The 19,283-nt window shown below is 42.3% G+C and overlaps 1 protein-coding gene across 1 annotated transcript in view; it reads right to left on the bottom strand.

Annotated features, from left to right (window-relative positions):
* The window catches only part of JARID2 (jumonji and AT-rich interaction domain containing 2), a 247,100-nt gene that overhangs the window by 89,635 nt on the left and 138,182 nt on the right, over positions 1-19,283 (bottom strand). Inside the window, exon 3 of the mRNA XM_054985817.1 lies at positions 7,460-7,601. Coding sequence (XP_054841792.1) covers positions 7,460-7,601 — 142 coding nt within the window. The remainder of the gene's footprint in view (positions 1-7,459; positions 7,602-19,283) is intronic.

Below are 19,283 nucleotides of genomic sequence, written 5' to 3'. Positions count from 1 at the left end.
ACTTCTGAAAAAAGCCTCAGTGCTGGTTTAAACTACTATTTACTTAAGAAATACTAATGTATTTAAATATAAAAGTGTTAATATGGTTACCACAATGAAATCTCTCTTCCTCTTAATTTAGTTGCTTTGTTGAAACAGGAAAGATGTTGAGAAATATTCCATATGACATCTGCCTTGCCTTGATTCTTGCACTGGCATTCTTTTCATCTTTTGATGAGAAAGGCTTATTATGAACTAATAATTTGAAAATAATGGCAGTACATGTTCTACAGTTGTTAATTTTGTAAGGCGAGTTCTAAATTTGACTATCGCCCTAAAATTATTTATTTATTATTCTCTCCTTTCCAAGTCAACGGGGTTAAAGATACACACTTGAACACAATTAAACATCTAGATAGCGTAGGTGCTCAAAAGTATTATGGAGAGTGTTGTTTGTTAATCTACAAAGACAATTTGTCCCTAAGGAAGGTTCATTAAAAATGTTTAAATGTGCAAACAAAACATTTATTAAGAACCATTATGCACTGCTGAAGAGATCAGTGTTAGAAAATTTGATAGAACAATCCCTCCGTTGCCTATTTAATCCCTAAAGAGTTGTTGGTAAAGTTTAACAGCTCATAAAGTACTTTAATATCTGGAGAAGAAGAAAAAATATTCTACCAATGGACAACATAAAGCTGCAAGGAAATGAAGAAAATGAAATTGAGCACAAGTTACTTGCCCTGACCTGATTTAGACATTTACCATTGGTTAGTAACAACTAGGGGTGTGCAAAGGCACAGTGGTTCGGCTTTCCCGATTCGGGTATACCCGAATCGAGAAGCCAATTCGGGAATCGCGATTCGGGGCGATTCGGGAAAGCTTTTTCAATGGGAAAAAGCCTCCCCCAGGCTTCTCTGAAGCCTGGGGGAGGCATTTTTCCACCGAATCAAGCCACAATTGGTGGGGGCCTTCCTCTAACTCCCCTCTAACAACCCCCCAAGTTTCAGACCGATTGGACTTTGGGGAGGCCATGTTATGGCCCCCCAAACCAGGTCCCCCTATCCTCGCCTATAAAAGGGCATAGCTTTAGGTGGCTGCTGCCAATCTCCTATTTTGTGCTTGCTGCTGCTGATCTCCATTATTTCCTATGGGGGAAAAATGAAGAGGCAGGCTTCCTTTGCCAGGGGTGGCATTTTGCATGCAAAATGCCCCCCAACCCTCAGGGGCCCTTCTCCCACCCCCCACCAAGGCTCAGCCTGCTCCCACTTGGGGGGGGCATTTCATTGCCTCCCCAAGTAGGTGCCCTTTTCTCTACAACCTACAGCTGGGGGAGGCTTGTCTTGCCAGGGGTGGCATTTTGCATGCAAAATGCCCCCCAACCCTCAGGGGCCATTCTCCCACCTTTCCTCCCACCCCCACCAAGGCTCAGCCAGCTCCCACTTGGGCGGGGGGCATTTCATGGCCTCCCCAATTAGGTGACCTTTTCTCTACAACCTACAGCTGGGGGAGGCTTGTCTTGCCAGGGGTGGCATTTTGCATGCAAAATGCCCCCCAACCCTCGGGGGCCCTTCTTCCACCTTTCCTCCCACCCCCCACCAAGGCGCAGCCAGCTCCCACTTAGGGGGGGCATTTCATGGCCTCCCCAAGTAGGTGCTCTCAGCCCCCAAAGTCCACCCCCTACAGCCCCACACAGACCCAATACCCCCCAGCTGCCACACAGACCCAAATTCCCACATTAGCTCCTCACAGACCCAAATCCACCCCCAGTAGCCCTACACCCATAACCCCAGGAACAGGCTGGCCAGCCCTCCCCCTTTGTTCCCTATGCTGGGAACTTCTAAACTCTCTTTCCCAGGGCAATTCTGCACAGCCCAGGGGTTCCACAATGGTGGGCACACTTCTGAGTGCCAGCTTGTCCCTGGGAAAGAGCACCTGAACCACAGACACCCTCCCTCAAATTCCCCCACTACCCACAGAGATGGCTGGCCAGCCAGCCCCATTGTTCCCTATGATGGGAACCAACTGCACAACAAAGAATAAAACACGAAGAACACAAAATGAAGTTTTTAAAAAATTATTTTCTCCCTTTCAAAGTACAAGTAGGCAAAGCATTATGACATATTACACCAGCAGTCCCCCACACAGAAAAATTAACACAACTCACTTAACATCAGAGAATCACAAAACACAATTCCTGTCAAAAACACTTTATTTCTTGAACAGCTTTAGGTTACACAGCAGGGGGGGCACACCAAAGGGCATTCCAGCATTCCACCTCACAAAAATAACAAAACTCACTTAACATCAGAGAATCACAAAAACAATTCCTGTCAAAAACACTTTATTTCTTGAACAGCTTTAGGTTACACAGCAGGGGGGCACACCAAAGGGCATGGCAGCAGTATCTTACACAAAAATAACACAACTCACTTCACATTAAAGAATCACCCCAAAAATTGCTGTCAAAAGCACTTTATTTCTTTAACTGCTTTAGGTTACACAGTAGGAAGGCTCAACAGGGCATGAAAGCAGTGTACTACACAAAACTACACAACTCACTTCACATCAGAGAATCACCCAAACACACTTGCTGTCAAAAACGTTGAAGTGGGTTGTATTATTTTGTGTAATACACTGCTATCATGCCCTGTTATGCCCTCCTACTGTGTAACCTAAAGCAGTTAAAGAAATAAAGTGTTTTTGACAGGAATTGTGTTTTTGTGATTCTCTGATGTTAAGTGAGAGTTGTGTTATTTTTTTTGTGTGAAGGACTGCTGGTGTAATGTGTCATAATGCTTTGCCTACTTGTACTTTGAAAGGGAGAAAATAATTTTTTAAAAACTGTATTTTGTGTTGTTCGTGTTTTATTCTTTGTTGTGCAGTTGGTTCCCATCATAGGGAACAATGGGGAGGCTGGCCAGCCATCTCTGTAGGTGGTGGGGGTGTCATGGGGTGGTTGTCTGTGTGTCAGTTCAGGTGCTTTTTCCCAGGGACAAGTTGGCATTCAGAAGTTTGCCCACCACTGTGGAACCCCTGGGCTGTGCGGAATTGCCCTGGGAAAGAGAGTTTAGAAGTTCCCAGCATAGGGAACAAAGGGGAAGGGCTGGCCAGCCTGTTCCTGGGGTTATGGGTGTAGGGCTACTGGGGGTGGATTTAGGTCTGTGAGGGGCTAATGTGGGGATTTGGGTCTGTGTGTGGCAGCTGGGGGGGAACTGGGTTTGTGTGGGGCTGTAGGGGGTGGACTTTGGGGGCTGAGAGCACCTACTTGGGGAGGCCATGAAATGCCCCCCCCCGAAGTGGGAGCTGGCTGAGCCTTGGTGGGGGTGGGAGGAAAGGTGGGAGAAGGGCCCCTAAAGCTATGCCCTTTTATAGGCGAGGGTAGGGGGACCTGGTTTGGGGGGCCATAACATGGCCCCCCAAAGTCCAATCAGTCTGAAACTTGGGGGGTTGTTAGAGGGGAGTTAGAGGAAGGCCCCCACCAATTGTGGCTTGATTCGGTGGGAAAATGCCTCCCCCAGGCTTCAGAGAAGCCTGGGGAGGCTTTTTCCCATTGAAAAGCAAGCAAAATGCTGCCCCGAATCGCCCCGAATTGATTTGGGGCATGCCAATTCAGGATTCCCAAATCGATTCGGGATTCCCCGAATCACCCCAAATCAGGGTGATTTGGGATTTTTTCGGGATTCGGATTCCCGAACTGCACACCCCTAGTAACAATGAGACATGGGCACGAACCACAAAAAAAATGAATCATGCGGTTCGTGGTTCATGGGTTTCTACGACCCAGGAACCACAAACTCCCATGAACCGGGGCATGTTCCCGAATCAGTTCGTGGTTCATTCGGTTTAAATGCCCCTTACCGGCTGCTTAGCAGCAGGGAAAGGGGCATTTGATCGTTTAAAGGGCCCTTTCCTGCCTCCTGTAGGCGGCAGGGTCCTTTAAACAGCCCAAACCCCACAAGCCCCAGCCCCCCACCCACCCCCTTCACTCGCTGCAGCCCCAAATACCCCTGAAATGTTATCTCCCTCCCATATATATGCTCAGGCTCTACCCTAAGTTTCCAAGAATTTCAAGCCACTGTCTTGGGATTGACAGAGAACCTTAAACACACCATGGCAAGAATCAGTATTATTAGTTCTCACACACAGTATATGGAAGGGCCTCTTGAGAGGGGCTCAGATTCTTTCTGGTAAGTTGGCAACGGGTCCTTGTGTACTCAAGCAAGTGCCAGAGGAGTGTGAGATATGTGCTCTTTGCCAAAACATTTGGTGAGAAAATATAGTTTTCATTCATTTCACACAGGAGCCATCCTAGAAGTCTAAAAATGAACACTAACATGAGGTTTGTTGTACCTCAACCTGAGGCATAAAGGAGATTTAAAAAAAAATTTAAGCTCTCAATGTTGTTGGCATAATTTTCATAAAACAATTTTTTAGAATTTGTGTACTGCTTTTCCTACATGTGCAATACATTTAACAGATTTGTTCTCAGTAATGCTCAGTAACAATCCTGTAAAGTAAGCCAGTATTATTATTATCCCCATTGTGATGCTGCTATCATTATGTTTGCTATTCAACATCAGCACACAATTATGTGCTGTACAATTATTCTTTTACAAGAACAACATTGTGGATAAAATGTATTACCTGTACCTAAGGGAGTGCTGAACACACATATGAAACTTAGATGCTCATGCCAGACACCTGAATAGAAATGGTGTCGCTCTTTCCAACAAGAAATATTTTAATCAGAGGACTGGTTTGCAGGGGAACTCCTGTGGGCAAACACAGCAGCATCTGAACTATCCTTCAGTGGGAGAACTTAGGTGCCCGTTTCATTAGGAACAAGACTCCATCATCCCCTAAACCTGATTTATTACTCAGCAAAGACCCCAAAGGTCTTCACTTCATTATCTGGGCAAAGCTTATGATTTGTTCCAGAGTGCCCAGCGACAGCATACAGCACATGTGACATTACTTTAAAAACACACACAAACCAAAACCAATGCATACTCTGGTTAAGGGGGTGAGAGAATTGTTGATAGCCTAAGCCTGGCACGCTCCTTGATTAAACGCACATTTTAAATGGCAACACACCCCATGAAGCTTTTGCTCAAAGCCTCATAGGAACAATTTAACCACTAGGGGGCAAACCTTCCTAAAATGCAAGAGAAAAAAATCACAGACAAGAAAAACCAGATTATTTACCTGCAGGTATATAAAATCATTTATATATACCTGCGGGGAGATACAATGAAAGAAATTGATGACATATGATGACAGATGAAAGAAAGGAGAACATACAAAAGGCAAAATCTTATATATGGGATCAGAAATGCCACTAAGAGCTGGGCCAGAAATTCCTGAGAGTTGTAGAAACATAATCTTCAATCAACCCTAGAAAGAGTGCTTGTCACAAGTTCTGAATTCTGTACAGCTTGACATCGAAAGCAACAGTTATCGTTGGGGCCAGATCTATTCTCCAGACACTTATCTGGGGCACAGAAATACATTTTGCCCCATAGTCAAATTCCTTTATGAATGTGCTTATGCTCCACACTAAAACCAGCACTACCTAGTAATACTTTGTTATTATGAAACACGTGATGTTAGGTATGCCAAGACTTTGCACACAAAACCCAAAAGAAAGATGTTAAAATAACATTTGCAATTTATTGCATTCCTTCATTAAAATGACCTCAAAGAGACTAAAACATTGCAAAAAAAATTGGGGAAAATAAATTTAAGAACTGTTATGATAACTGAGAATTGAGCTATGCTTTCAATAAAACTGGCATATCTATCCCTCTGTCTCTAAAAATGCTTTGTTCCTTAGGAATAAAATTTTTGCTTTACCTTAGTTCAAATTTAGAAGAGCCAAGATAAAATTGCTTCACTGTCCACATATACCCTATGTGTTTTTTTTTATTTATTCAGCTACTCTTATTAGAAATAGAAGCAAATCAATACCCCCAAATTAAACTGGGCTTCTTTTCTTAGCTTTCTACTTTCTTGAGCTTTTGTTTATATCTTTAAGGGATCATTTAATGGGAAATGGAAACTAGGGAAGAGCCATTCATCTCAAGCAAACTGATTGTGTCAAGAAGCCTTGGGGAAAGAAGAGTCTGTAATAGAACTGCAGAAGACAGTACATAAAACAGAGAAATGGGAACAGGGAGATGTTCAGAAGGCACATTCCAGAATCAGAGAGAGAAATATAACGGTAACATTCCAAAGAGTATTTTGAATTAAAATAAATGTTATTTTAATTTAACGTTTTAATGTTTACTTTAGACACATGCAAAATTTCCAAGTTTTCTGTTTCGTTTGGATCTTTTTAACGATTTCTCTTTCTTTCCCTCCCTCCCTCTTGTATGGGCGCATAACTAGATTACACACTCCCCGTTCTGTTATTCAGTTATAAAATCTTTTAGCTAACCACACTTTGTGTATCCAGTAATCTTTTGGGTTCATTTTGCTTTGGAGCTGCAGCAGAGACTTTTCAATAAGCCCCACTTTTCCAAGACAGCCAATTTTCCATTTTAACTTGACAGAGGAGAGAAAATCCCCATAGCTCACTCCCCGCTTCTTCCAAGCATTTTTTCCTGCAAGGAAGTGGCTATAGCACCTCAATTTTAGTTCACATTTTACACATTTAGGAAGTCAACCAGATTGTAGCACAATGAGTTCAACAAGGATTTCATTACTGACTTCTAAGAGATAGGAGCTAGATTGTTACAGTATTATCTCAGAGTAGCCCCCCTACTGACAATAGCCAGTATCTTTATAATGAGGTCCCCCCATACAGGCAGCACTCGCTGATTATCTATGCCTTTTAAACTATTGTCCTTTGGTTCCATTCCAAGTAAATCAAACAAGATGACACTAACGTATCTTTCTCATGAAATTACATTATTTGTATGTAAGCTATACAATGACAAGCACAATTACCCTTCAGATATCTGAATAAATAGTATGCCTGCATGTTTCATTTAACAAGTCGACTGCTGTAAAAAAAAAAAGAAAGGGACATACTTTAGTAGATCCAGAGAAAGCTTTAAAAGGCCATTCGCTTTAGATGAATTGAAAATGATGAGATGGAAGATAGTGAACAGTTTCCCACTGAAGTGAAAGGTTTGCATAAAAGATGGTATCATTCATTTAGCTGTTGTCAAATATGTATTAATGTTGTTTATTAACAATCACACATGTAGCAATTTTAACAAGCAAAGTGCTATTTGGTCTTTAGCTTGTTTGTTTTCATGTTGAGCCTGCCAGACAAATCACTGTTATCCCTTTTAACATTTTGTAAGCCTAAAATGTAGCAACTTTCCCATGCGCTGTGTCCATGGCTATACAGAGATGTAAGCCCCTATCAGTCAGGCCTTAGACCATAATACATTACCTGCTTGACCACACTGCACTATTCAGCTCTTTCAATATGGACTGCATTTTTATTAGATTTATATTGGAATCTGACCTTTTCCTTGACGGCCCTTCTTCAAAATCTGAAGAACCAATATCATTGCTAGTGGAGGACACTTGCGATGCATCATCCTTCTCGTTCTCTAGCTGTTCAGACCCCGATCCTAATCCTTTAGACTGGCCATTACTAAGGAGTCCTGTAATTAAGAAAGACAAGATGTATGATTGTAAACAAGAAGACTGTACACGAGTATCTGCAGTAACAGTATAAGTTTGTTCCAAGATAGACAAAAAGAAAGCGCTTGCAGTAGAACTCAGAATTCTTTTAGTCATAATAGTACGGTTCAAGTAACACTTTTAAGTGGTCCAACTTTATTTACTAAGAGAGCAATCAATACATATTTAGCATTTGTTTGCTTTCTCTAAGCGCTTAAAGCATTTTATGAGCATTACCTTAGCAGTCTCTTACTCAACCCTTCAACAGAGGTCAGTATTGGGATCTCTATTTTGCACATGGTGTGAAAACTGAGAGTGAGACCTCCGTGCCTAGTGAGTTCAGGGCTGAGAGGAGATTCTAAATCACAGCCGAACTAGCATGGAAACGGCACATGTCAGGTTCCCACAAGTTTTGACGGGAAGTGTAGTGAGGTGTCTCTTCTGACTGCCACTGCCAGTCCTAGCAAAAGAAAGCACCTGATGCCATACCAAAGCCTCGCGCCCAGGAAGGTGCAGCGGCCCTGCATAGCCCCCCTCCCAGCCCAGGCTGGGAGAGCATCCCTCTAGGAGGGTGCCAGGGCCGGACGAAGCAGGCGTGGGGCAGACAAGGCAGCATGCCATGCGGGTCTGGGCAGGGTGGAGAACAGGGCAGTGTGTCAGCCTGCCAGACGCCAGCTGTGGAGGGGGGTGGGCAACGCCGGCTGGCTCCTCCTCGGCAGCGACAGCTGAACACCGCTCCCCGCCACTTGAGAAGAATCACAGCCACAGCTCCCCTTTTCCCACCCAACCATCTTGCTCACTCATCCAGCGCCTGGGTTGCTGCTGCCGGTGGCAGAGTGGACGAGTGAAGACAGTGGTGGGCAGAGTGCATGGGAAGGAGCCAGGGAGCCAGTCCACATGCTACTCTGCGGCTGGGGAGCTCCGCAGTGCAAGCGAGGTGAGGCCCCGGAGCTCTCACCCCTCCACTTTAAAGAAGGCAGAAGGCGGCAGCTGCAGGGTGGGCAAAGCAGGCGCAGGGCGGGTGAGGCGTGTTCTTGCAGAGAAGTCCCCTGAAGATCCCTTTAATGCTTCTACAGTGCCCACGCCACACCTGCCTCGCCTGCCCTGTGCCTGCTTCCTCCAGCCCCAGCATCCTCTCAGAAGGTTGCTCTCCCAGCCTATGCAGGGACACTGCAAGGCTTTGACATGGCGCCAGGCACCCTTCTTCCGCCAGGGCCGGCAGCAGCAGTCAGATGAGACGCCTCACTACATTTCCCATCAAAACTTGTGGGAAACTCACATATGCCGTTTTTGTGTCTGGCATCTCGTCTGACTTGCACCAGGGTCAAACTACACGTTAGCAGCCACATGTGGCATCCATTTGTCTGCCCTGTTCAAGTGCAAAGTAGGCTGGTCTTATTTTTACCCCGAAAAAGGTTGCATAGATGAAGGCAGCTAAACCATCCCATTATTTTTTTTGCTCTGGGCCCCATTACTTCAAGCACTTTAAGTCCAGCTTCCATACTGGGCAGTGGAGTTCAGCCCCCCTCATCTATGCAACCCTTCTCACAATAAACTAAGATTCTCCACCATACACTTTATATGGGTGTGAGAGGAGTGGCCATGTGACTGCTGCACTTTATTAATGTGGCCTTTTAAGACCAACACCAGTCTGAGAGGGTTGAGTTGTTCAGAAATCTTCATCCTGCTTTCAAGCATTCAGATGTAACATGAGGAACAGAATCTCCCCCCCCACACACACACACACTGAATCCTCCTATGTCTTTAAGATCACAGCTAACTTCATACCAATACCAAAAAAGTAGTTTTGTGCTTCTGACCTCTGCCATTTCATACACAAAGTATTTTCTAAAGGCATATACTGTTCTGTACTATTTCCATTCCGTTTCTCCATGCTTTGCGATCAGAAGTTCACTAAGAAGCCTGGGCATGAAACACAGCAACTGTGTGACAACCTTGGCTATGGTGTGAACAAAAGATTACAACACACGGTTAATATAAATCCCTCTATTTCGCCTTCTTAAAGAGAAGAAATGAGCAAGATTTGACCAAAGAATTGCTTCTGACAAACAGCAGTTAAATACCAGTTTGCTAAGCCACACTAAAACCATGAAACATTTACAGTCTTGTTAAATCTGTGGCAGATACTGCACCCAGTATATTATTTAAAAATCACTGTAATATATTACATGTTTAATATTTAAATGAGAATTTTAAAAGATCTAATCTCTTATAAGAATTTCAACTATGCCTTGGAGGAAGTTAAGCTGTACTCCAAATGGGTAGCCAACTAACCATGTTACTCTGTATCAGCAAAATAAAACAGGAATCCAGTGTACAGTTTGTGTGTTGGGGGGCGGGGGTAGGGAGTTACCTTTTCAGCATCATTTTGGGAGGATACTAGAGTATTGCCTGATAAGATGACATAATTTCCAGGCTGCACAAGAAGTGATGTCATGGCATACTCCCGATCCCCCCCTTCCCTCCCTCACCCAGTTTAGTAGTGGGCAGAGGGTCTGGAGGATGGCAGGTCTCCCACTCCTACTCTCCCTAGTCAAGCGGCAAATTCAAGACTAAAAAAATACATTCGGGCATAAGATTTTGTGAGTCAGAGCTCCCTTTAATAGAGGCATGAAATGTTCCAAAGTATTTATATTATGTTCAGATGTGTTTCTAGTATGCTTTTATATTAAAAGCTGCAGACAACAAATAGGTCTGGGGCGAGAGAAGATGTTTTAAATTGACCGGTCTTTCTGACAATAAATCACTTAAAGAATAATCAATCCCATCACAGTGGATGAAGCTATTCAATAAAAAATAAAATGGGTCTACTAGTGTAGCGTCAAAGTGTAGACATATAGCTGAACTAATTACTTTATACTTTTTAACATGTCTTAAAATTTTTATCTAATTTATCAGAGATATTCTCTCACTTCCTTAAATGTTAAGCGTTCTTCCTTTCTTTGCTGTCTATCTGTGGGGGACCCTCACATCAACCATTCCAAGATACTAGAATATCAACAGTGGGGAATGGTGACTAGAAACCCCTCCATGAAACTAAAACTATTGTTCCACAGCTAAATGGTATGGTTAAAAACAGAGTTTCCATACATAGGCTGGTTAAAAAAGTAGCAAAAAAGAAGCAAGGTCGCCAGCCAGGACACAGGAAGCCCATCCCCGGGCCGCACCAGCACAGGCAGTCCCAGGAGCCTTGCCCACCTCCAATCTGCAGCAGGAAGGAGTGGGGAGGGATCAGGGCCCAGGTAGGGTCACGGGTGTGGAGCCAGACCGTATGACCACCTCTAGCCCAGATGTTGGGCTTCACTATGGGGGCGGAGCAGTACTAAGGGCAAGTGGGATATAAGGAGGGCTCAAGACTCCAGCTGGGGAGGAATAAGAGGGAAGACTGTCCCTGCCGGAAGGAGCTACCTCCTGGGCCCAAAGAGCCAAAGGGGGCCCCGGCACTTGCAAGCCATTTTTGAGGTCTTGGGGGAGCCCGCCAGGAAATGCTGCCCACCTGCGCAGTGGCTGACCAGGCAACTGAAGGGGGAGATTAACGGGAAAAGCCTGGAGTATGCACCAGTCAGCGCTGCATCACCATGGCTGACGGGCAACCAATGGACCTGACGAGGGGCACAAGTCACAAAGTGTATAAAATCTTCATTTTAGATGTAATTACAATTCAGCTGTTTTTAAATCAAAAGCTCATGAATACTGGCTACAATGTCAGTGCATGTGAGTTTTTTTTTAAAAAACTTTAAATAGATTTCTTTTAACAGCATACATTTCTGTGCACAGGAAAATGAGAGAAGACTGATTCTTGTACACAATAAAGATCTCTATTGCGAAACTTTTTTTTTTAATTGTTCCCATTAATCAGTCAATGAGGTGCATTCAACGCAAAAATAGCTCAAATCACCATATGAGACACAGGGACAAGCTCACCATCATCACATGAAGTGCAAAACGAAGTGATGTCATCATGTCAGTGTGACTCTCTAGAGTTTGCCCAGAACTCTATGGTTAAATGGCAGAGTTTTGAGCAAATCCTAGAGTGTTGTTCCAACGCAATAGCATCAGTTCATTTTGCACTGGAAGCGACATCACATGTTGGCACAACACCAGTGAACCGCCTTCATTTCCCCCTGCTGGTCTGTGAAGGCGTGGGGCAATGCACCTTTCAAGTCTTTCTGCCTTTTATTAGAACATGTTTTGTTCTAACTGCTGAGGGTTTTAAAAAATGACATCACAATTACCAAAAGTTTAATTATAGCCTCTTTAACCAATACGTATTTTGTAGAACAAAATAATACATGATTTGGAAAAATAATTTTTGTCTTTGCTAGACAAATTTATTTCAGTTTAGCTTCTAATTACCTTTTGTGTTGCAGCTTTTTAAAAAAATGCTGTTGATTAAATTTACAGTTTGTAAGCTCTAGGGAAATCTAAATCAAGTATATAATTTGAGGCGCTTTAGTTTGTTAGGTAACCATTATGACAAAACTGCACTTACTTTTCAAATACAATATTTGTTCTGGAGAATTGCCACACTGAAAATACAGGCATACGAAGCATATGGAGTCAAGAAAATAGTCCTGTTGGCTGTCAACTCACTTGCATTTGGAAGTGGTAAATTATGCTATTTGTCTTTTGAAAAGCAGCTGAGAATGCATATACAACTCATATAAGAGAATTATTATCATTACTATGTTTTGATCTTCCTGTTCCATGCCTCCTTAATGTGCATAGAGGTCAAAATGATAATGTAGACATATAAATATCTTTTTTGTTCTTGTTATACCTCCAAAAGCAGTACATATTTCTCTACTACTTTGTCTCTGAAGAATCTTTGTCACTTTAATCTCTAAGTATTAAGGATGTGCGATACTGTATATCTGGTGTGAAAATATACCTGGAAAACACCAATAAGGTATATTCAGGAATCCCAATCATATCCAGGATTCTCTGATATTCTCAGCATTGGTGGTCCCAAATAATCCTGTAAATATTTGAGAATAACCAGGCTGCCATATTAAAGGTTGCAGCAGCTTGTTTTTCTCCTTTTGCAGGTTTCCCGGGCAAAAAGTGAGAGGAGGAAGGAGGGGAGAAGGAGGAAGATGTCGCGTGCAAATAGCATCACACATTAGAGGGAGCTCAACTGTCTGCCCAATCACAGCAATTGTCCCATAGCCCACAAGATGGCTTATTGGCTGCAGCTCCACAGTGATATGTTTTGTAGTTTGTGCCTTTGGTTGCTCTGCTCTGGTCTGCCTGTGCCTTGCTTTTGTTCTACTGTCTGCTGCCGGGGTGATTCACTTGGATTTTCTGGTTTGGTATTGGTTCTGTTGAGTTTTGTTGGTTCTTTTGGAATTGGGAGGCTTTTGGTCAGTGAGTGCTCTTTTGACATGGGCTTGTGCCCTGGAGAAAGCATTTGATTTGAACCCTAGTGCTACATAACTCCAGAAACTTACTTCCTATATCATAAAGATAAACTGGTCATCTAAAGTTTAATTGCCTCATTTGCTCTGTCTTTGTTATCCTGACTTCATAATTTCCAATAAAGATAGTTATTAACTGCATTTATTGTAAAAGTCTAGAGTGGCAGTGGACAGGGAACAAAGAGTGGTGGCAAGAGGTTTCCCACTATAGTGGGAGGCTTGACAACCCTAAGCACACATGAAATAGCCAGTACTAACACAACTGGGAAAGGAAGGAAGTTGAATGAAAAGCTGTATCTTCCTCAGGGGATCTCTACATGAGACATCTGACACAAGAAGAACAGGGGAGATGCAATGGTAGACAGGAAGGGTATTTTATAAAGACAGAGCCAGCAGCAGAGTAAAGGCTTTGCTATACACTGGAGCGGTGTGAAGGGGCTATGAAATGCCAGAAAGGAAACTTCAGCCTATTGTAACCTCTCCAGGTTCAAGCCCGGCTCTGGAAGGCAGCTCCAGCCCATTTCCGCTCCTCGCTGCCCTCTGGTTGCAATCCCACACAGTTTTAGACTGGAGAGGTGAAATTGACAGAGCCTTAGAGGAGGCAAAGATGAAATTAACAAACACTCTGATGAGCGATCTCGGCAGGGTCTGTCTTTTTAAACTGTGCTTTCCAGCTAACATTGTGTCTCTCTACTCTTGACCAACACACGTTGAAGAGTCTCGTGTAGAGAGACACTCTTAGGCATGGCTGTACAGTCTTTATTCTTTTATATTATGAGATGCACATCATAAACAAAAGTTTTATCTATGTACAAAATGTTACCATTTCTTTCTCTCGCTCCACATACATAACAGGATGCTCTTCAGATGTGTATCTGGTTATTCTTACTAGTCCCAATATTCTTATTCACAACTCTTAGTATGCTCCATTATTTAAAAGAATACAATCATTGCATTTTCCCCTTTAAAAAATAACAATCGTTATGGTAAAGAATTATCTTGAAACTTTTAAATGAACTTTACAGCTCGTTTGATCTGAGGCTGCCTCTAACATTTAAAAATCTTGGGTGGCTCCTTCGATGCATTTCTGTGGGTATAAGGGCTTCATCTTTCAAATATTTTCCAACTTTTCATTGACCACTCTTTATGATGACTTGTATTGACTCCTGCTACTAATGTAAACCATGAATAATATGCAGATTAACAGTACAACTCTAACGAACACCTGCAAAGCCCACTGACTTCAATGGAAATGTTTCTGTTCAGGATTGCATTGTTAACCTCTAAAAATGGCATCAAACATAATCATAAAATTTAGTGCAGACAACTAAGCATTCACTCTATCCCCCAAAAAGATGCAAGATGGAGCTCTAGCTGGCCTCCATGGATAGGAAATGTCCTAAGTGGGTTGTCAGCTCCTAATGAAAACAAGGTTTTAACAGGGATGCCCTACCCTCTCACAGAGCTGCAAGCAACAGGATAAGCCACAATGATAAATAAATTATCCCAGTTCCTCCCCCTGCAGTCCAAACTGACACATTCTAGGATTAGCTTTATCACTGGGTTTTATGGAATACATAAACAGCTTCTCAGTCACTGTAAACTACCAAAGTGCAACATTGTCAGTTAAACCCTAAGCAGAGTTACTCCAGTCTAAGCCCACTGATTTCAATGGGCTTAGACGGAAGTAACACTGCTTATGATTTCATTGTTTAAATAAATGAAGTTAAAGAAGTATTTTAAAGTATTTTATAAATACCATATAAACTAATATTTCCCTTCCTCCCTTTCCCGCACAGGAAAAAAAATATAAGTGAAAGTATGTCTACATTGAAAGCACCACTGAAAATTACTTTAGTTAAAAATGGCGCACTTTGCAGTACACTGAAGGGCAAGATTTAGGCAGTGATCATACACATCTCTTAAATCACAAGAAATAATGATACAGCATGGAATGTAGTAGATTTTAATAAGAAGACAAAACAAGAATGATCTCTAACTACTAAAAGCTTATCCGTGGGTCCTCTCATGTGTAGAGCAATTTGACAAAGAGAGAGTATTCAAAGTAATTGCTAAAAAAAAAGTTCCTTTGAGAAAGGATTTTCCCCCTCAATAAAAAGCTTACAGAAAATCACTACATATATCCATCAGATGGTCCTGGGAATGTAGGATTCCTATTTTCTCTTAAGAGAATGGAAGAAACATAGTAATGATTTCTGCACACTTCAATTCATCACACGGAGATGAGATAGGAAGAGGGAAATAGATGCACCAGTGTTTCACCTCTGTTATCTACAGTCTCAAGGAGCAGACAAAAGCTACAGCGACACGGCATTAATACGGTGTGCAGCGCACACAGCAAGTCAAAAGCAGTAATGTATATCAAATGACTTAAGCAACGGTGTCCCAGAAAACTCTTGTTCATAATTATATGAATAATCTTCAACATGTCACAATTAATTTGTACAGGCAAAACTACAGATCCTCTATAGAATTCTATTGCAGCGGTAGATAAAACATTCCATTGTTCTCTCCAAGCACATATTTCTGAATCATAGCTACACAAAATTTTTAAGAATCTTATGTGTAATTCTTATCCGACACCTAAACTTGTAAAAGGACTTGCACTTAGGCTACATGTTGCTTCAGTAACATTACGCAATGTTTCTAGAAAAGAAATGAGATTCATCTAATGGCAATGCAACAGTTCCCCTAAAACTTAAGTCAGCAGCTAGTTTCGCCAGAAGGCTACTTTGAAAAGGCAGAACTCCAACAACCACTTTCTGCTACCTCATTAAGTCTCAGACATGCTCTGTTTTAAAAAGCCATGTACAAAAAACCTGGACCTATGTCTATTTCCCCAAAGCCGTACAGCAGCTGAGGGAATTTCTGATAAAATATAAAGGAGAGCCCATTTGACCTTGCAAAATAGTAAAGAGTCCAGTAGCACCTTTAAGACTGACCAACTTTATTGTAGCATAAGCTTTCAAGAACCACAGCTCTCTTCGTCAGATGCATCTGACGAAGCTTTCAAGAACCACAGCTCTCTTCGTCAGATGCATCTGACGAAAAGAACTGTAGTTCTCGAAAGCTTATGCTGCAATAAAGTTGGTCAGTCTTAAAGGTGCTACTGGACTCTTTACTATTTTGTGACTACAGAATAACACGGCTAAATCCTCTGGATCCTTTGAGCTTGGAACACCATCACTGGGGCAAGAAGGGCTCATGTTTCCTCCCCACTCCCCAGCCATTTTCCTACACCCAAATGGTGCTGGGTAGAGGGAGTGATTTCTCCATTTTTGATAGTCCACACAGAATATTCTGTGTAGTCAAGTGTAAAATCAGATGGACATACTGACAGATTAAAGCAAACATCACCAAGTCAGAGCCGTTCCACTACATATTTTAGCTAATCGCCCCTACCTCTCAGCCACAGCACCTTTTACTTCCCAGCCTAAGCTACCTCATGGGCCTCTTGCAAGGACAAAACTGCAGAGGAAAAACCCACATATCCATCACTTTGAGTTCCCTGTAGGAAAAGTGAGATTAGAATATAATAAATAAAAATAATATGGGAATCAAGTATTAAGAAAGGTCAAGTATCAAAACATCAAAATACTGTGCCTCAAAAGTAATAGACGTTAAGTGTGGGGTGCAATTTAGACACCAACATAATCCAAGGAGCTAAAATTCTAAGAATATTAGTTTGTGTTCGTGTAAGACACCCAGATGAACTTTTAAGTCAGCTACAACAGCATCTTCCCAAGCTATTATCGCCTGGGTTTGTTGAAGCATCATAAGCATTTTGGAGGTAAACCTTGAATACTTTCTTTTTTGGCTAGACAGCATAAGGGGTCCTCCTCCAGCATAAGTGGGTGTTCCTTTGGAGGAAGAGCCCCTTAATTTGGTCAAAGGCTTCAAACTTTGCTTAGAGCAGTGATAAGATACATGCTGATTGAGAAACACAGTTGTGAACTCTTCCAATGCTTTGGGAAATTGTCACTTAAATTAGATACATTTAAGTATGGTCTGGTATTCTTTTTGCCCACAGTTTTTATTAGTTTACTGATACACTATCTTGCATTATCCTGCAGTGGAGTATTAAAATATAGATAATTTTGCTTTCATGAATTGGCATGACTATTAAATAGGGCTGGATTTTTTAAAAAAGGAAGAACTCCATTAACTATGTCACATGGGCTTCTTCACGGCCATCACATGAGTAATTGTTACCCTTCTCATATGACAAGTCACTGGACATTAAATTGATAATGCTAGAACATGCATATGCTCTTCTGCTGCTGTCAAGCCCAAGTGTATTATCCCATAGCTTTTACAGCCTCTGTAAGTGAACAGAAGAATGGTTTTATATATGTAGATATACATCATTACTGTGGAAGCTAAGCACGCATGACATTACAACGCAAGCTGGTTTTGCCAGGCTGTCAGAGGGGGGGGGGGAGAGAGGGAGGGGGAGAGAGAGAGAGAGAGAGAGAGAGAGAGAGAGAGAGAGAGAGAGAGAGAGGGAGAGGGAGAGGGAGAGGGAGAGGGAGAGGGAGAGGGAGAGAGAGGGAGATCACCAAAACTGAATCAGTTTAATCATGCAGTTTTAGAAGAGCTGCTTTTCTGCTCCGCTTACATACATCCTGTAAAAATTCTAGCATTTTATACTGCATTTGTATTTATGCACAAACTGGACACTACTCAGTACATTTGGCAACTAATCGCTTCCCTTGTCTCAGAAAAAAGATTAAGTCTATGCTGGCTTTGAGGTTTGCGTCACTTGGAATGACTTCCACATACTAGCCCCTAGAAACAGTGATTCTTTCATATGTAGTGTTTTGGCACATGAACTGGCTGCTGCCTTACTATTTTCTACTTGCTGCTGCAGCATGGGCTAATTTACACATCAAGCCGCTGCGTATTAATAGTTCACCACACAGCGCAGCTTCCACGTGCACATCATTTCAAGCAGCCTCAACATGGCAGTGATTTTCTGGGAAGCTGCCCCCAAAATGAACTGAGTATGTCAATGAATAATGTCTACTCTCTCAGCAACTTGAAAGTGAAATCTATTATATCCCAAAATAGATATCTTTAAGACCTAGGAAACAATCAATGGAGCGCTAATTAAATGAATGGAAGTATGTAAAAGTCATTTCCTTTTTTAAAACCCCACTAAAATTAAATGTAATGCTCCACATCTTTTGCACACCTCCCATTCATTTCAAAGGGTCCTGAACAGGAGCTCATCCCACACTGCCTCACAGAACAGACATCTCCTTGTTTTTTCATTACTATAACATTTTGAGAAAATTTAGATATGAGAGCATGCATTAAGCATTTCCACTACTTCAAGAGGTTGAAGCTTCTGTGCTTTTTATCTCATATTTTTGGACCCCCAAAGACCTTCAAATGCTTCTGAAAGACTGAGAGCCAAGCTACAAGTGACACCTTACACAGGTTGGACACTTGTCAGCTTCCCTCAAGTTTTGATGGGAAATGTAGGCATCCCGGTTTTACAGCTCGGCTCTCCATTACAGCTGCAAGACCAGGATGCCTACATTTCCCATCAAAACCTGAGGGAAGCTGACAAGTGTCCAATCTGTGTCAGGCGTCACTTGTAGCTTGGCTCTTGGTTCACAAGTAAAGTAATGGCAGCCGGCGTGGTGCAGTGATTAAGAGTGTCATGCTAGGATCTGGGAGACCCAGATTCGAATCCTCACTCTGCCACAGAAGCTTACTGGATAACCTTGGGCCAGTCACACTCTCTCAGCCTAATCTACCTCACAGGGTTGCTGCAAGGATAAAATGGAGAAGAGAAAAATGAGGGAAGCCTCTTTGGGTCCTGACTGGGGAGAAAGGCAGGGTATAAATTAAGTAAATTAAATTAAATAATAAATAAATAAATAAACATTTCCACACCTCTGAATTAGTGTTGACAAGTCTTATGCTCCCAATAAATTAGTTATTTGTTCAGGCAAACCAGAGTTTGCTGTTAGAGCATTACCTTGTGCTTTATCTCCAGCCTAGATTTGTAAACTTCAGTTCAGTTCAGTGACGGGGAGAGTGGTAGGAGGGGAAAAGAAGGCGCAAGCTTGGTGTTTGCATTAGCTTCTGAAAAGGATGAGTTGGTAAGTGACAGATGGCATAAGTAATAGCCATTTTGAAGCTACTAGAGAAAAGACTAAAATGGTCTGTCATAAACATGCAACTGGAAACGGA

This window comes from Eublepharis macularius, chromosome 7, assembly GCF_028583425.1.
Source record: "Eublepharis macularius isolate TG4126 chromosome 7, MPM_Emac_v1.0, whole genome shotgun sequence".
NCBI lineage: Eukaryota > Metazoa > Chordata > Lepidosauria > Squamata > Eublepharidae > Eublepharis > Eublepharis macularius.
Note: the sequence above shows the minus strand (reverse complement) of the source record. Positions and strands in the feature narration are given on the sequence as shown.